At 58.3% G+C, this 16,850-nt stretch overlaps 1 protein-coding gene across 1 annotated transcript; it reads right to left on the bottom strand.

The window, feature by feature from the left end:
* Positions 1–1,435: 1,435 nt before the first annotated feature.
* LOC144678470 (sarcoplasmic/endoplasmic reticulum calcium ATPase 2-like) lies at positions 1,436–16,107 on the bottom strand (the record flags this gene model as incomplete). The annotated part of the gene is made up of 5 exons (XM_078538237.1): positions 15,648–16,107; positions 13,844–13,932; positions 13,257–13,359; positions 11,398–11,529; positions 1,436–1,561 (listed from the first exon to the last, which is right to left on the bottom strand). Coding segments are annotated over exons 1-5 (831 nt in total), but the record flags the coding sequence as incomplete, so codon positions are not given.
* Positions 16,108–16,850: the final 743 nt, after the last annotated feature.

The following is a 16,850-nucleotide window of genomic DNA, read 5'->3' on the forward strand; positions in this document are numbered from 1 at the left end:
GAGACAGAGAGAGAGACAGAGAGAGAGACAGAGAGAGAGACAGAGAGAGAAACAGAGAGAGAAACAGAAAGAGAGAGGGAGACAGAAAGAGAGAGAGAGACAGAAAGAGAGAGAGAGACAGAAAGAGAGAGAGACAGAGAGAGAAAACACAGTAATAACACAGAGAGGGGGGGGGAGAGAGAGAGAGAGAGAGAGAGAGAGACAGAGAGAGAGAGAGAGAGAGAGAGACAGAAGAGAGAGAGAGAGACAGAAAGAGAGAGAGAGAGAGAGAGAGAGAGACAGACAGACAGACAGAGAGATAGTGACAGAGAGAGAACGAACACAGGGAGAGGGGATGGAGGGGGGAGGCGACAGGGAGGGAGGGAGCGGGTGTCAAGGAAGGAAGAGATGGAGGGACCCAGCAAGAGAGGAGAGGGAGGAGGGGAGAAGAGGAGAGGGAGGGAGGGAGAAGAGAAGCAGGAGGGAGAAGAGGGAAGGAGAGGGAGGGAGGTGAGGGGAGGAGAGGGCGGGGAGAAGAGGGAGGGAGGGAGGGAGGGAGGAAGTAGAGAGGGAGGAGGTGGAGGATTAAGGGGGAGGGGGAAGGAGGGAGCGAGGAGGCTGGGGAGAGAGCCGGGAGGGGAGTCAAGGAGGGAGGAGATGGAGGGATCTAGCAAGAGAGGAGAGGGAGGGAGCTGGGGGAGGAGGAAGGAGAGGGAGAGAGCCAAGGGGGTAGGAGGAGTGAACCAGGGAGGAAGGGAGAAGGAGGGAGGGAGGGAGCGGAGGGGTAAGGGGAGGGAGAGGGAAGGAGCGAGGAGGAAGGGGAGGAGGGGAGAGTGGGGTGAGGGAGGAGGTAAGGAGCGAGGGAGGGAGGGGGGCAGAGGGAGGGAGGGGAAGGAGCGAGGGAGGGAGGAGGTGAAGGAGGGAGTGAGGTAGGGAGGGAGGAGGTGAAGGAGGGGGTGAGGTAGGGAGGGAGGAGGTGAAGGAGGGGGTGAGGGAGGGAGGGAGGAGGTGAAGGAGGGGGTGAGGGAGGGAGGGAGGAGGTGAAGGAGGGGGTGAGGGAGGAGGTGAAGGTGGGAGGGAAGAGGTGAAGGTGGGAGTGAGGGAGGGAGGGAGGGGGAAGGAGTGAGGGAGGAGGAGGGAGGGAGGGAGGGAGTGAGGGAGGAGGTGAAGGTGGGAGTGAGGGAGGGGAAAGGAGTGAGTGAGTGAGTGAGTGAGTGAGTGAGTGAGTGAGTGAGTGAGTGAGTGAGTGAGTGAGGGAGGGAGGGAGGGAGGGAGGAGGAGGGAGGGAGTGAGGGAGGGAGTGAGGGAGGGAGGGAGGTGAAGGAGGGAGTGAGTGAGGGAGGGAGGGAGGGAGGCAGGGAGGGAGGGAGGGAGGGAGGGAGGAGGTGAAGGAGGGAGTGAGGGAGTGAGGGAGGGAGGTGGGAGTGAGTATCGCTGAGACAAGCTGGACGAGAACCTTGACGAACATCCTGGCTCCGGCAGAGCTGCGGGTGGGTTTGTTGGGATAACAGAGAACAGACATGGACTTGCGATCCCGAGAGAATTCCAGGGTCACCTCCTTCTTCATCAGCTGTTTGATGACCTGAGAGAGGGGAGAGAACAGTCAGTGAGCTGGGGCAGGACAAGCATCCGGAACCTTCCGACCTCCACCCGGCTGTGGGAGAGGAGCAGCAAGAGTGTTCGCCATTAACATTTACAATCGATCAGCTCCCCCCGCTCAGCCCCTCAGGCCGAGAACACACAGGAACAGCAGGAGGCCATTCAGCCCCTCAGGCCGAGAACACAGGGACAGCAGGAGGCCATTCAGCCCCTCAGGCCGAGAACACAGGGACAGCAGGAGGCCATTCAGCCCCTCAGGCCGAGAACACAGGAACAGCAGGAGGCCATTCAGCCCCTCAGGCCGAGAAGACAGGAACAGCAAGAGGCCACTCAGCCCCTCAGGCCGAGAAGACAGGAACAGCAGGAGGCCATTCAGCCCCTCAGGCCGAGAACACACAGGAACAGCAGGAGGCCATTCAGCCCCTCAGCCCTATAACACAGGGACAGCAGGAGGCCATTCAGCCCCTCAGGCCGAGAACACACAGGGACAGCAGGAGGCCATTCAGCCCCTCAGGCCGAGAACACAGGGACAGCAGGAGGCCATTCAGCCCCTCAGGCCGAGAACACAGGGACAGCAGGAGGCCATTCAGCCCCGCAGGCCGAGAATAAAGGAACAGCAGGAGGCCACTCAGCCCCTCAGGCTGAGAAGACAGGAACAGCAGGAGGCCATTCAGCCCCTCAGCCCTATAACACAGGGACAGCAGGAGGCCATTCAGCCCCTCAGGCTGAGAACACACAGGGACAGCAGGAGGCCATTCAGCCCCTCAGGCCGAGAACACAGGGACAGCAGGAGGCCATTCAGCCCCTCAGGCCGAGAACACAGGGACAGCAGGAGGCCATTCAGCCCCTCAGGCCGAGAACACAGGGACAGCAGGAGGCCATTCAGCCCCTCAGGCCGAGAACACACAGGAACAGCAGGAGGCCATTCAGCCTCTCAGGCCTAGAACACAGGAACAGCAGGAGGCCATTCAGCCCCTCCGGCCTATAACACAGGAACAGCAGGAGGCCATTCAGCCCCTCCGGCCTATAACACAGGAACAGCAGGAGGCCATTCAGCCCCTCAGGCCTATAACACAGGGAACAGCAGGAGGCCATTCAGCCCCTTCGGCCTATAACACAGGAACAGCAGGAGGCCATTCAGCCCCTCAGGCCTATAACACAGGGAACAGCAGGAGGCCATTCAGCCCCTCAGGCCTATAACACAGGAACAGCAGGAGGCCATTCAGCCCCTCAGGCCGATAACACAGGAACATCACGAGGCCATTCAGCCCCTTTTGAGGCTGTTATGCCATTCAATTCGATCATGGGAGGTCTGTGTCCTAAATCGGTCCACACATCATTTTCCTTCACTCTGAATCGCCAATTTGGGACATTGCTTACAGTCCAGGCCTCAAGTTAAAAGGAAAACATCACACGAGCTTTCATAACATTTTCCTGTACCTGCAGTGATTGGTGCGGATGAAACTTTACTCTGAACCCAGGCTTACTTAGCAAACAAACAACCACAGGCTTACCGCCTACTCTCCAGCCATTAGGGTGCACGTGGCTGAGAATAGATCAACTCAAGGATAGCGCTGCCTGAATTTTTCTTTTTTGTTCATTCATGGGGGTCTGGGCATGGCTGGTTCAGACAGCATTTATTACCCATCCCCATGGCACACATGTCCCAGGATCTACAGTCCACTCACTCACTCCCACCATCACTCTCTCTCTCTCTCTCTCTCTGTGTGATTTACAGTCCACTCACTCCCACCATCACACTCTCTCTCTGTGTGATCTACAGTCCACTCACTCCCATCACTCTCTCTCTCTCTCTCTGTGATCTACAGTCCACTCACTCCCACCATCACTCTCTCTCTCTCTCTGTGTGATTTACAGTCCACTCACTCCCATCACTCTCTCTCTCTCTGTGTGATCTACAGTCCACTCACTCCCACCATCACTCTCTCTCTCTCTCTCTCTGTGTGATCTACAGTCCACTCACTCCCACCATCACTCTCACTCTCTCTCTCTCTGTGTGATCTACAGTCCACTCACTCCCACCATCACTCTCTCTCTCTCTCTCTCTGTGTGATCTACAGTCCACTCACTCCCACCATCTCTCTCTCTCTCTCTGTGAGATCTACAGTCCACTCACTCCCACCATCACTCTCTCTCTGTGTGATTTACAGTCCACTCACTCCCACCATCACTCTCTCTCTCTCTGTGTGATCTACAGTCCACTCACTCCCACCATCACTCTCTCTCTCTCTCTCTCTGTGAGATCTACAGTCCACTCAATCCCACCATCACTCTCTCTCTCTGTGATCTACAGTCCACTCACTCCCACCATCACTCTCTCTCTCTCTCTGTGTGATCTACAGTCCACTCACTCCCACCATCACTCTCTCTCTCTCTGTGATCTACGGTCCACTCAGTCCCACCATCACTCTCTCTCTCTCTGTGATTTACAGTCCACTCACTCCCACCATCACTCTCTCTCTCTCTCTGTGTGATCTACAGTCCACTCACTCCCACCATCACTCTCTCTCTCTGTGTGATTTACAGTCCACTCACTCCCACCATCACTCTCTCTCTCTGTGCGATCTACAGTCCACTCGCTCCCACCATCACTCTCTCTCTCTCTCTGTGTGATCTACAGTCCACTCACTCCCACCATCACTCTCTCTCTCTCTCTGTGATCTACGGTCCACTCAGTCCCACCATCACTCTCTCTCTCTGTGTGATCTACGGTCCACTCACTCCCACCATCACTCTCTCTCTCTCTCTCTCTCTGTGATCTACAGTCCACTCACTCCCACCATCACTCTCTCTGTGTGATCTACGGTCCACTCACTCCCACCATCACTCTCCCTCTCTCTCTCTGTGATCTACAGTCCACTCACTCCCACCATCACTCTCTCTCTCTCTCTGTGATCTACAGTCCACTCACTCCCACCATCACTCTCTCTCTCTCTCTGTGATCCACAGTCCACTCACTCCCACCATCACTCTCTCTCTCTCTCTCTGTGTGATCTACAGTCCACTCACTCCCACCATCACTCTCTCTCTCTCTGTGTGATCTACAGTCCACTCACTCCCACCATCACTCTCTCTCTCTCTCTGTGATCTACAGTCCACTCACTCCCATCATCACTCTCTCTCTCTCTGTGATATCTACAGTCCACTCACTCCCACCATCACTCTCTCTCTCTGTGATCTACAGTCCACTCACTCCCACCATCACTCTCTCTCTCTCTCTCTCTGTGATCTACAGTCCACTCACTCCCACCATCACTCTCTCTCTGTCTGTGATCTACGGTCCACTCCCACCATCACTCTCTCTCTCTCTCTCTCTGTGATCTACAGTCCACTCACTCCCACCATCACTCTCTCTCTGTGATCTACAGTCCACTCACTCCCACCATCACTCTCTCTCTGTGATCTACAGTCCACTAACTCCCACCATCACTCTCTCTGTGTGATCTACGGTCCACTCACTCCCACCATCACTCTCTCTGTGTGATCTACGGTCCACTCACTCCCACCATCTCTCTCTCTGTGTGATCTACAGTCCACTCACTCCCACCATCTCTCTCTCTCTGTGTGATCTACAGTCCACTCACTCCCACCATCACTCTCTCTCTCTCTGTGTGATTTACAGTCCACTCACTCCCACCATCACTCTGACTCTCTCTCTGTGATCTACAGTCCACTCACTCCCACCATCACTCTCCCTCTGTGATTTACAGTCCACTCACTCCCACCATCACTCTCTTTCTCTGATCTACAGTCCACTCACTCCCACCATCACTCTCTCTCTCTCTCTGTGTGATTTACAGTCCACTCACTCCCACCATCACTCTCTCTCTGTGATCTACAGTCCACTCACTCCCACCATCACTCTCTCTGTGTGATCTACGGTCCACTCACTCCCACCATCACTCTCTGTGTGATCTACGGTCCACTCACTCCCACCATCTCTCTCTCTCTCTCTGTGTGATCTACAGTCCACTCACTCCCACCATCACTCTCTCTGTGTGATCTACAGTCCACTCACTCCCACCATCACTCTCTGTGTGATCTACAGTCCACACACTCCCACCATCACTCTCTCTCTCTCTGTGATCTACAGTCCACTCACTCCCACCATCACTCTCTCACTCTCTCTCTGTGTGATCTACGGTCCACTCACTCCCACCATCACTCTCTCTGTGTGATCTACAGCCCACTCACTCCCACCATCACTCTCTCTCTCTCTCTCTCTCTCTCTCTCTCTGTGATCTACAGTCCACTCACTCCCACCATCACTCTCTCTCTGTGATCTACAGTCCACTCACTCCCACCATCACTCTCTCTCTGTGATTTACAGTCCACTCACTCCCACCATCACTCTCTCTCTCTCTCTGTGTGATTTACAGTCCACTCACTCCCACCATCACTCTCTCTCTGTGATTTACAGTCCACTCACTCCCACCATCACTCACTCTCTCTCTCTGTGTGATTTACAGTCCACTCACTCCCACCATCACTCTCTCTGATCTACAGTCCACTCACTCCCACTATCACTCTCTCTGATCTACAGTCCACTCACTCCCACCATCACTCTCTCACTCTCTCTCTGTGATCTACAGTCCACTCACTCCCACCATCACTCTCTCTCTCTCTCTGTGTGATCTACAGTCCACTCACTTCCACCATCACTCTCTCTCTCTGTGTGATTTACAGTCCACTCACTCCCACCATCACTCTCTCTCTCTGTGATCTACAGTCCACTCACTCCCACCATCACTCTCTCTGTGTGATCTACGGTCCACTCACTCCCACCATCACTCTCTGTGTGATCTACGGTCCACTCACTCCACCATCTCTCTCTCTCTCTCTCTCTCTCTCTGTGTGATCTACAGTCCACTCACTCCCACCATCTCTCTCTCTCTCTCTCTCTCTGTGTGATCTACAGTCCACTCACTCCCACCATCACTCTCTCTCTCTCTCTCTGTGTGATCTACAGTCCACTCACTCCCACCATCACTCTCTCTCTCTCTCTGTGTGATCTACAGTCCACTCACTCCCACCATCACTCTCTCTCTCTGTGTGATTTACAGTCTACTCACTCCCACCATCACTCTCTCTCTCTCTCTGTGATCTACAGTCCACTCACTCCCACCATCACTCTCTCTCTGTGATTTACAGTCCACTCACTCCCACCATCACTCTCTCTCTCTGTGCTCTACAGTCCACTCACTCCCACCATCACTCTCTCTCTCTCTCTGTGATTTACAGTCCACTCACTCCCACCATCACTCTCTCTCTCTCTCTGTGATTTACAGTCCACTCACTCCCACCATCACTCTCTCTCTGTGATTTACAGTCCACTCACTCCCACCATCACTCACTCTCTCTCTCTCTCTCTCTGTGTGATTTACAGTCCACTCACTCCCACCATCACTCTCTCTGATCTACAGTCCACTCACTCCCACCATCACTCTCTCTGATCTACAGTCCACTCACTCCCACCATCACTCTCTCACTCTCTCTGTGATCTACAGTCCACTCACTCCCACCTTCACTCTCCCTCTCTCTCTCTCTGTGATCTACAGTCCACTCACTCCCACCATCACTCTCTCTCTCTGTGTGATCTACAGTCCACTCACTCCCACCATCACTCTCTGTCTCTCTGTGTGATCTACAGTCCACTCACTCCCACCATCACTCTCTCTCTCTCTGTGATCTACAGTCCACTCACTCCCACCATCACTCTCTCTCTCTCTCTCTCTCTCTGTGATCTACAGTCCACTCACTCCCACCATCACTCTCTCTCTCTCTCTGTGATCTACAGTCCACTCACTCCCACCATCACTCTCTCTCTCTCTCTGTGTGATCTACAGTCCACTCACTCCCACCATCACTCTCTCTCTCTCTGTGAGATCTACAGTCCACTCACTCCCACCATCACTCTCTCTCTCTGTGTGATCTACAGTCCACTCACTCCCACCATCACTCTCTCTCTCTCTCTCTCTGTGATCTACAGTCCACTCACTCCCACCATCACTCTCTCTCTCTCTCTGTGATCTACAGTCCACTCACTCCCACCATCACTCTCTCTCTCTCTCTCTGAGATCTACAGTCCACTCACTCCCACCATCACTCTCTCTCTCTCTGTGATCTACAGTCCACTCACTCCCACCATCACTCTCTCTCTGTGATCTACAGTCCACTCACTCCCACCATCACTCTCTCTGTGTGATCTACGGTCCACTCACTCCCACCATCACTCTCTCTGTGTGATCTACGGTCCACTCACTCCCACCATCTCTCTCTCTGTGTGATCTACAGTCCACTCACTCCCACCATCTCTCTCTCTCTCTCTGTGTGATCTACAGTCCACTCACTCCCACCATCACTCTCTCTCTCTCTGTGTGATTTACTGTCCACTCACTCCCACCATCACTCTGACTCTCTCTCTGTGATCTACAGTCCACTCACTCCCACCATCACTCTCCCTCTGTGATTTACAGTCCACTCACTCCCACCATCACTCTCTTTCTCTGATCTACAGTCCACTCACTCCCACCATCACTCTCTCTCTCTCTCTGTGTGATTTACAGTCCACTCACTCCCACCATCACTCTCTCTGTGTGATCTACGGTCCACTCACTCCCACCATCACTCTCTCTGTGTGATCTACGGTCCACTCACTCCCACCATCACTCTCTGTGTGATCTACGGTCCACTCACTCCCACCATCTCTCACTCTCTCTCTCTCTCTGTGTGATCTACAGTCCACTCACTCCCACCATCTCTCTCTCTCTCTCTCTCTCTGTGTGATCTACAGTCCACTCACTCCCACCATCACTCTCTCTCTCTCTCTCTGTGTGATCTACAGTCCACTCACTCCCACCATCACTCTCTCTCTCTCTCTCTGTGTGATCTACAGTCCACTCACTCCCACCATCACTCTCTCTCTCTGTGTGATTTACAGTCTACTCACTCCCACCATCACTCTCTCTCTCTCTCTGTGATCTACAGTCCACTCACTCCCACCATCACTCTCTCTCTGTGATTTACAGTCCACTCACTCCCACCATCACTCTCTCTCTCTGTGATCTACAGTCCACTCACTCCCACCATCACTCTCTCTCTCTCTCTGTGATCTACAGTCCACTCACTCCCATCACTCTCTCTCTGTGATTTACAGTCCACTCACTCCCACCATCACTCTCTCTCTCTGATCTACAGTCCACTCACTCCCACCATCACTCTCTCTCTCTCTGTGTGATTTACAGTCCACTCACTCCCACCATCACTCTCTCTGATCTACAGTCCACTCACTCACTCCCACCATCACTCTCTCACTCTCTCTCTCTCTCTGATCTACAGTCCACTCACTCCCACCATCACTCTCTCTCTCTCTGTGTGATTTACAGTCCACTCACTCCCACCATCACTCTCTCTCTCTGTGATCTACAGTCCACACACTCCCACCATCACTCTCTCTCTCTCTCTGTGTGATCTACAGTCCACTCACTCCCACCATCACTCTCTCTCTCTGTGATCTACAGTCCACACACTCCCACCATCACTCTCTCTCTCTCTGTGATCTACAGTCCACTCACTCCCACCATCACTCTCTCTCTCTCTCTCTGTGTGATCTACGGTCCACTCACTCCCACCATCACTCTCTCTGTGTGATCTACAGCCCACTCACTCCCACCATCACTCTCTCTCTCTCTATCTCTCTCTGTGATCTACAGTCCACTCACTCCCACCATCACTCTCTCTCTGTGATCTACAGTCCACTCACTCCCACCATCACTCTCTCTCTCTGTGATTTACAGTCCACTCACTCCCACCATCACTCTCTCTCTCTCTCTCTGTGTGATTTACAGTCCACTCACTCCCACCATCACTCTCTCTCTGTGATTTACAGTCCACTCACTCCCACCATCACTCACTCTCTGTGTGATTTACAGTCCACTCACTCCCACCATCACTCTCTCTGATCTACAGTCCACTCACTCCCACCATCACTCTCTCTGATCTACAGTCCACTCACTCCCACCATCACTCTCTCTCTCTCTCTGTGTGATCTACAGTCCACTCACTCCCACCATCACTCTCTCTCTCTGTGTGATTTACAGTCCACTCACTCCCACCATCACTCTCTCTCTCTGTGATCTACAGTCCACTCACTCCCACCATCACTCTCTCTCTGTGATCTACAGTCCACTCACTCCCACCATCACTCTCTCTCTGTGATTTACAGTCCACTCACTCCCACCATCACTCTCTCTCTCTCTCTCTCTCTGTGTGATTTACAGTCCACTCACTCCCACCATCACTCTCTCTCTGTGATTTACAGTCCACTCACTCCCACCATCACTCACTCTCTCTCTCTCTCTCTGTGTGATTTACAGTCCACTCACTCCCACCATCACTCTCTCTGATCTACAGTCCACTCACTCCCACCATCACTCTCTCTGATCTACAGTCCACTCACTCCCACCATCACTCTCTCACTCTCTCTGTGATCTACAGTCCACTCACTCCCACCTTCACTCTCCCTCTCTCTCTCTCTGTGATCTACAGTCCACTCACTCCCACCATCACTCTCTCTCTCTGTGTGATCTACAGTCCACTCACTCCCACCATCACTCTCTCTCTCTCTGTGTGATCTACAGTCCACTCACTCCCACCATCACTCTCTCTCTCTCTCTGTGATCTACAGTCCACTCACTCCCACCATCACTCTCTCTCTCTCTCTCTCTCTCTGTGATCTACAGTCCACTCACTCCCACCATCACTCTCTCTCTCTCTCTGTGATCTACAGTCCACTCACTCCCACCATCACTCTCTCTCTCTCTCTGTGTGTGATCTACAGTCCACTCACTCCCACCATCACTCTCTCTCTCTCTCTGTGAGATCTACAGTCCACTCACTCCCACCATCACTCTCTCTCTCTCTGTGAGATCTACAGTCCACTCACTCCCACCATCACTCTCTCTCTCTGTGTGATCTACAGTCCACTCACTCCCACCATCACTCTCTCTCTCTGTGTGATCTACAGTCCACTCACTCCCACCATCACTCTCTCTCTCTCTCTCTCTGTGATCTACAGTCCACTCACTCCCACCATCACTCTCTCTCTCTGTGTGATCTACAGTCCACTCACTCCCACCATCACTCTCTCTCTCTCTCTCTCTGTGATCTACAGTCCACTCACTCCCACCATCACTCTCTCTCTCTCTCTGTGATCTACAGTCCACTCACTCCCACCATCACTCTCTCTCTCTCTCTCTGAGATCTACAGTCCACTCACTCCCACCATCACTCTCTCTCTCTCTGTGATCTACAGTCCACTCACTCCCACCATCACTCTCTCTCTCTCTCTCTCTCTCTCTCTGTGATCTACAGTCCACTCACTCCCACCATCACTCTCTCTCTCTGTGATCTACAGTCCACTCACTCCCACCATCATTCTCTCTCTCTGTGATCTACAGTCCACTCACTCCCACCATCACTCTCTCTCTCTCTCTCTCTGTGATCTACAGTCCACTCACTCCCACCATCACTCTCTCTCTCTCTCTCTCTGAGATCTACAGTCCACTCACTCCCACCATCACTCTCTCTCTCTCTCTGTGATCTACAGTCCACTCACTCCCACCATCACTCTCTCTCTCTCTCTCTCTCTGTGATCTACAGTCCACTCACTCCCACCATCACTCTCTCTCTCTGTGATCTACAGTCCACTCACTCCCACCATCATTCTCTCTCTCTGTGATCTACAGTCCACTCACTCCCACCATCACTCTCTCTCTCTCTCTCCACGCTCCGACTCACCGAGCAGCACGCGTTGGCTCTCTCCACCTTGGTCAGCCCTTTAAGGTTTGTGTCGAATACATTCATCTTCTCCACCAGGCAGCACAGGGCAGTCTCAGTCGCCTCGCCCACCTTCTCATAAACTCCTTTCACCTGCCGGGAGGGTCAACCACAGGTGAGGGTCGGGTCGCTCAGAGAGCAAAGGTCGCGCATCGGGCGAGCGGGCGAGGGCGGGAGGGAGATGACAGAAGGGACTGGAGGAGATTACAGCGATAGGGAGGGTTGTAGGGGCGGGAGGACTTTCTGTAAGTTAGCATCCTGGGGCACAGAGTCACAGACAGGAGCTAGAGACTAATCAACTACTGACCGAGTGATACCGACACTTCAGTGAGTGGAGTCAGGGTATGTTTAAAGAGGTGCCCCCTCAGTCAGAGCGAGAGAGAGAGCGAACAAGGGGCGAGGGGGACCGAGGGCGAGGGGGACCGAGGGCGAGGGGGACCGAGGGCGAGGGGGACCGAGGGCGAGGGGGACCGAGGGCGAGGGCGAGGGGGGGCGAGGGGGACCGAGGGCGAGGGCGAGGGGGGGCGAGGGCGAGGGGGGGCGAGGGGGACCGAGGGCGAGGGGGGGCGAGGGGGACCGAGAGCGAGGGGGGGCGAGGGGGACCGAGGGCGAGGGGGGGCGAGGGGGACCGAGGGCGAGGGCGAGGGGGACCGAGGGCGAGGGCGAGGGGGGGCGAGGGGGACCGAGGGCGAGGGCGAGGGGGGCGAGGGGGACCGAGGGCGAGGGCGAGGGGGGGCGAGGGCGAGGGGGGGCGAGGGGGACCGAGGGCGAGGGCGAGGGGGGGCGAGGGGGACCGAGGGCGAGGGGGGGCGAGGGGGACCGAGGGCGAGGGCGAGGGGGGCGAGGGGGACCGAGGGCGAGGGCGAGGGGGGGGCGAGGGGGACCGAGGGCGAGGGCGAGGGGGGGCGAGGGGGACCGAGGGCGAGGGCGAGGGGGGGCGAGGGGGACCGAGGGCGAGGGGGGGCGAGGGGGACCGAGGGCGAGGGCGAGGGGGGGCGAGGGGGACCGAGGGCGAGGGCGAGGGGGGGCGAGGGGGACCGAGGGCGAGGGCGAGGGGGGGCGAGGGGGACCGAGGGCGAGGGGGGGGCGAGGGGGACCGAGGGCGAGGGGGGGGCGAGGGGGACCGAGGGCGAGGGGGGGGCGAGGGGGACCGAGGGCGAGGGGGGGCGAGGGGGACCGAGGGGGGGCGAGGGGGCCGAGGGGGGGCGAGGGGGACCGAGGGGGGGCGAGGGGGACCGAGGGGGGGCGAGGGGGACCGAGGGGGGGGGCGAGGGGGACCGAGGGGGGGGCGAGGGGGACCGAGGGGGGGCGAGGGGACCGAGGGGGGGGCGAGGGGGACCGAGGGGGGGGCGAGGGGGACCGAGGGGGGGGCGAGGGGGACCGAGGGGGGGCGAGGGGGACCGAGGGGGGGCGAGGGGACCGAGGGGGGGCGAGGGGGGGCGAGGGGGACCGAGGGGGGGCGAGGGGGACCGAGGGGGGGCGAGGGGGACCGAGGGGGACCGAGGGGGGGCGAGGGGGACCGAGGGGGACCGAGGGGGGGCGAGGGGGACCGAGGGGGGGCGAGGGGGACCGAGGGGGGGCGAGGGGGACCGAGGGGGACCGAGGGGGGGCGAGGGGGACCGAGGGGGGGCGAGGGGGACCGAGGGGGGGCGAGGGGGGGCGAGGGGGACCGAGGGGGGGCGAGGGGGACCGGGGGCGAGGGGGACCGGGGGCGAGGGGTCCGGGGGCGAGGGGGGGCGAGGGCGAGGGGGGGGCGAGGGCGAGGGGGACCGAGGGCGAGGGGGACTGAGGGCGAGGGGGACTGAGGGAGAGCACATTACCTCATTATAATCCAGCGATGAGTCGTTACACATGGCACAGATGGTGGCCAGCTCCACCAGGGCATCGTACTGCCCACAGGTTACCAAGCGCCCATTTTTCAATCTGTTGGGCAACAAGAAACACATCAGTACCGGAGATGGAACAACACAGGCGACAGTCCAGGCTGGAGGGTGTGAAGGACCCAGGGGCACAGAGGCTGCCACAAGGAACCCTCTCTGACACATCCAGCTCTGAACCGCATTTCCCCCTCCACCCACCCTCGTCTCTGGCACAATCCTTGACCATTCAGCCTCCTCGCGCAGACCCGTGTATACGCTCTCCCACTCGTCCCCTCCAGATACCCCCAATTCACCCTTTTCTAAACGCACCAGGACTCCGCCGCAATGAAACTACCTAACGCTAGGGAGGACCCAATCCTGCAGGAGCTCCATGGGGAGGAAGGAGAAGCGTTTGTCTCCTGAGGGTTTGGGTGGGGCACAGGAGGAAGCTCGTACCCCAACCTCCCCCAGGTTACCCTGAATAAAATGATGACATTGGGAGGCGTCCCAGTCCCTCGCGGTGATGGAGGGGCCCAGTTTAAACTCACACTTCACCCTCTGGGGCGTATGTCGATCCGGTGATAGTGAACTCGTTCAGCGTGCTGCGATCTCCCTCCAGCTTCTCCACAATGAACATCTGCAAACAGCACAAACACCGTTACAACGGGACCCCTCTCAGGGGACAGAGGGGAGGAGAGGGTGAGTGTGTGACGGAGGGGAGGAGAGGGTGAGTGTGTGACGGAGGGGAGGAGAGGGTGAGTGTGTGACGGAGGGGAGGAGAGGGTGAGTGTGTGACGGAGGGGAGGAGAGGGTGAGTGTGTGACGGAGGGGAGGAGAGGGTGAGTGTGTGACGGAGGGGAGGAGAGGGTGAGTGTGTGACGGAGGGGAGGAGAGGGTGAGTGTGTGACGGAGGGGAGGAGAGGGTGAGTGTGTGACGGAGGGGAGGAGAGGGTGAGTGTGTGACGGAGGGGAGGAGAGGGTGAGTGTGTGACGGAGGGGAGGAGAGGGTGAGTGTGTGACGGAGGGGAGGAGAGGGTGAGTGTGTGACGGAGGGGAGGAGAGGGTGAGTGTGTGACGGAGGGGAGGAGAGGGTGAGTGTGTGACGGAGGGGAGGGGTGGGAGAGGGTGAGTGTGTGACGGGGGGGGGGGGTGGGAGAGGGTGAGTGTGTGACGGAGGGGGTGGGAGAGGGTGAGTGTGTGACGGAGGGGGTGGGAGAGGGTGAGTGTGTGACGGAGGGGGGGGGGAGAGGGTGAGTGTGTGACGGAGAGGGGGGGGAAGAGGGTGAGTGTGTGACGGAGGTGGGGGGAGAGGGTGAGTGTGTGACGGAGGGGGGGGAGAGAGGGTGAGTGTGTGACGGAGGGGGGGGGAGAGGGTGAGTGTGTGACGGAGGTGGGGGGGAGAGGGTGAGTGTGTGACGGAGGGGGGGGGAAGAGGGTGAGTGCGTGACGGAGGGGGGGGGAGAGGGTGAGTGCATGACGGAGGGGAGGAGAGGGTGAGTGCGCGACGGAGGGGAGGAGAGGGTGAGCGCGCGACGGACGGGGAGGAGAGGGTGAGCGCGTGACGGACGGGGAGGAGAGGGTGAGCGCGTGACGGACGGGGAGGAGAGGGTGAGCGCGTGACGGACGGGGAGGAGAGGGTGAGCGTGTGACGGACGGGGAGGAGAGGGTGAGCGTGTGACGGACGGGGAGGAGAGGGTGAGCGTGTGACGGAGGGGAGGAGAGGGTGAGCGTGTGACGGAGGGGAGGAGAGGGTGAGCGTGTGACGGAGGGGAGGAGAGGGTGAGCGTGTGACGGAGGGGAGGAGAGGGTGAGCGTGTGACGGAGGGGAGGAGAGGGTGAGCGTGTGACGGAGGGGAGGAGAGGGTGAGCGTGTGACGGAGGGGAGGAGAGGGTGAGCGTGTGACGGAGGGGAGGAGAGGGTGAGCGTGTGACGGAGGGGAGGAGAGGGTGAGCGTGTGACGGAGGGGAGGAGAGGGTGAGCGTGTGACGGAGGGGAGGAGAGGGTGAGCGTGTGACGGAGGGGAGGAGAGGGTGAGCGTGTGACGGAGGGGAGGAGAGGGTGAGCGTGTGACGGAGGGGAGGAGAGGGTGAGCGTGTGACGGAGGGGAGGAGGGGGTGAGCGTGTGACGGAGGGGAGGAGGGGGTGAGCGCGTGACGGAGGGGAGGAGAGGGTGAGTGTGCGACGGAGGGGAGGAGAGGGTGAGTGTGCGACGGAGGGGAGGAGAGGGTGAGCGTGTGACGGAGGGGAGGAGAGGGTGAGCGTGTGACGGAGGGGAGGAGGGGGTGAGCGCGTGACGGACGGGGAGGAGAGGTAGACCTCGCTGTAAATCGCTAACGGAAGCAGAGTCGTACCCGGCAGACGGACATCTGGTTGGTGGTGAGCGTGCCCGTCTTGTCGGAGCAGATGACCGAGGTGCATCCGAGCGTCTCGACGGAGGGCAGGCTGCGGACGATGGCGTTCTTGCGGGCCATGCGCCGGGTACCGAGGGCCAGGCAGGTGGTGATGACAGCGGGCAGTCCCTCCGGGATGGCAGCCACGGCCAGCGCCACGGCGATCTTGAAGTAGTAGATGGCACCGCGCACCCAGGAGCCCCCGTGGACGGGGTCGTTGAAGTGGCCGATGTTGATGATCCAGACGGCGATGCAGATAATGGAGATGACCTTGGAGAGCTGCTCGCCAAACTCGTCCAGCTTCTGCTGGAGAGGCGTGCGCTCCTGCTCCGTGGCAACCATCTCGTCCCGGATCTTTCCGATCTCGGTGTTCACGCCCGTGGCCACCACCACGCCAATGGCCTTGCCGGCTGAAATGTTCGTGCCCTGAGGGAGCGGCGAGGGGAGGGCAGAGTGAGTGAGGGACAAGAGAGCCAGGCTTAGTGTTAACAGAAGGTGAGGGTAGCGGAATGCTCCCTCCCCATCCTCCCCGCACCGTAACCCGACTCCCCGGTATTCCCACATTCCCCACCCCCGCACCGTAACCCGACTCCCCGAGATTCCCCACCCCCGCACCGTAACCCGACTCCCCGAGATTCCCCACATTCCCCACCCCCGCACCGTAACCCGACTCCCCGAGATTCCCCACCCCCGCACCGTAACCCGACTCCCCGAGATTCCCCACCCCCGCACCGTAACCCGACTCCCCGAGATTCCCCACATTCCCCACCCCCGCACCGCAACCTGACTCCCCGAGATTCCCCACATTCCCCACCCCCGCACCGTAACCCGACTCCCCGAGATTCCCCACCCCCGCACCGTAACCCTACTCCCCGAGATTCCCCACATTCCCCACCCCCACACCGTAACCCGACTCCCCGACATTCCCCACATTCCCCACCCCCACACCGTAACCCGACTCCCCGAGATTCCCCACATTCCCCACCCCCGCACCGTAACCCGACTCCCCGAGATTCCCCACCCCCGCACCGTAACCCGACTCCCCGAGATTCCCCACCCCCGCACCGTCACCCGACTCCCCGAGATTCCCCACCCCCGCACCGTAACCCGACTCCCCGGGATTCCCCACCCCCGCACCGTAACCCGACTCCCCGAGATTCCCCA

Source organism: Cetorhinus maximus, unplaced genomic scaffold, assembly GCF_964194155.1.
Source record: "Cetorhinus maximus unplaced genomic scaffold, sCetMax3.hap1.1 HAP1_SCAFFOLD_4352, whole genome shotgun sequence".
Lineage (NCBI taxonomy): Eukaryota > Metazoa > Chordata > Chondrichthyes > Lamniformes > Cetorhinidae > Cetorhinus > Cetorhinus maximus.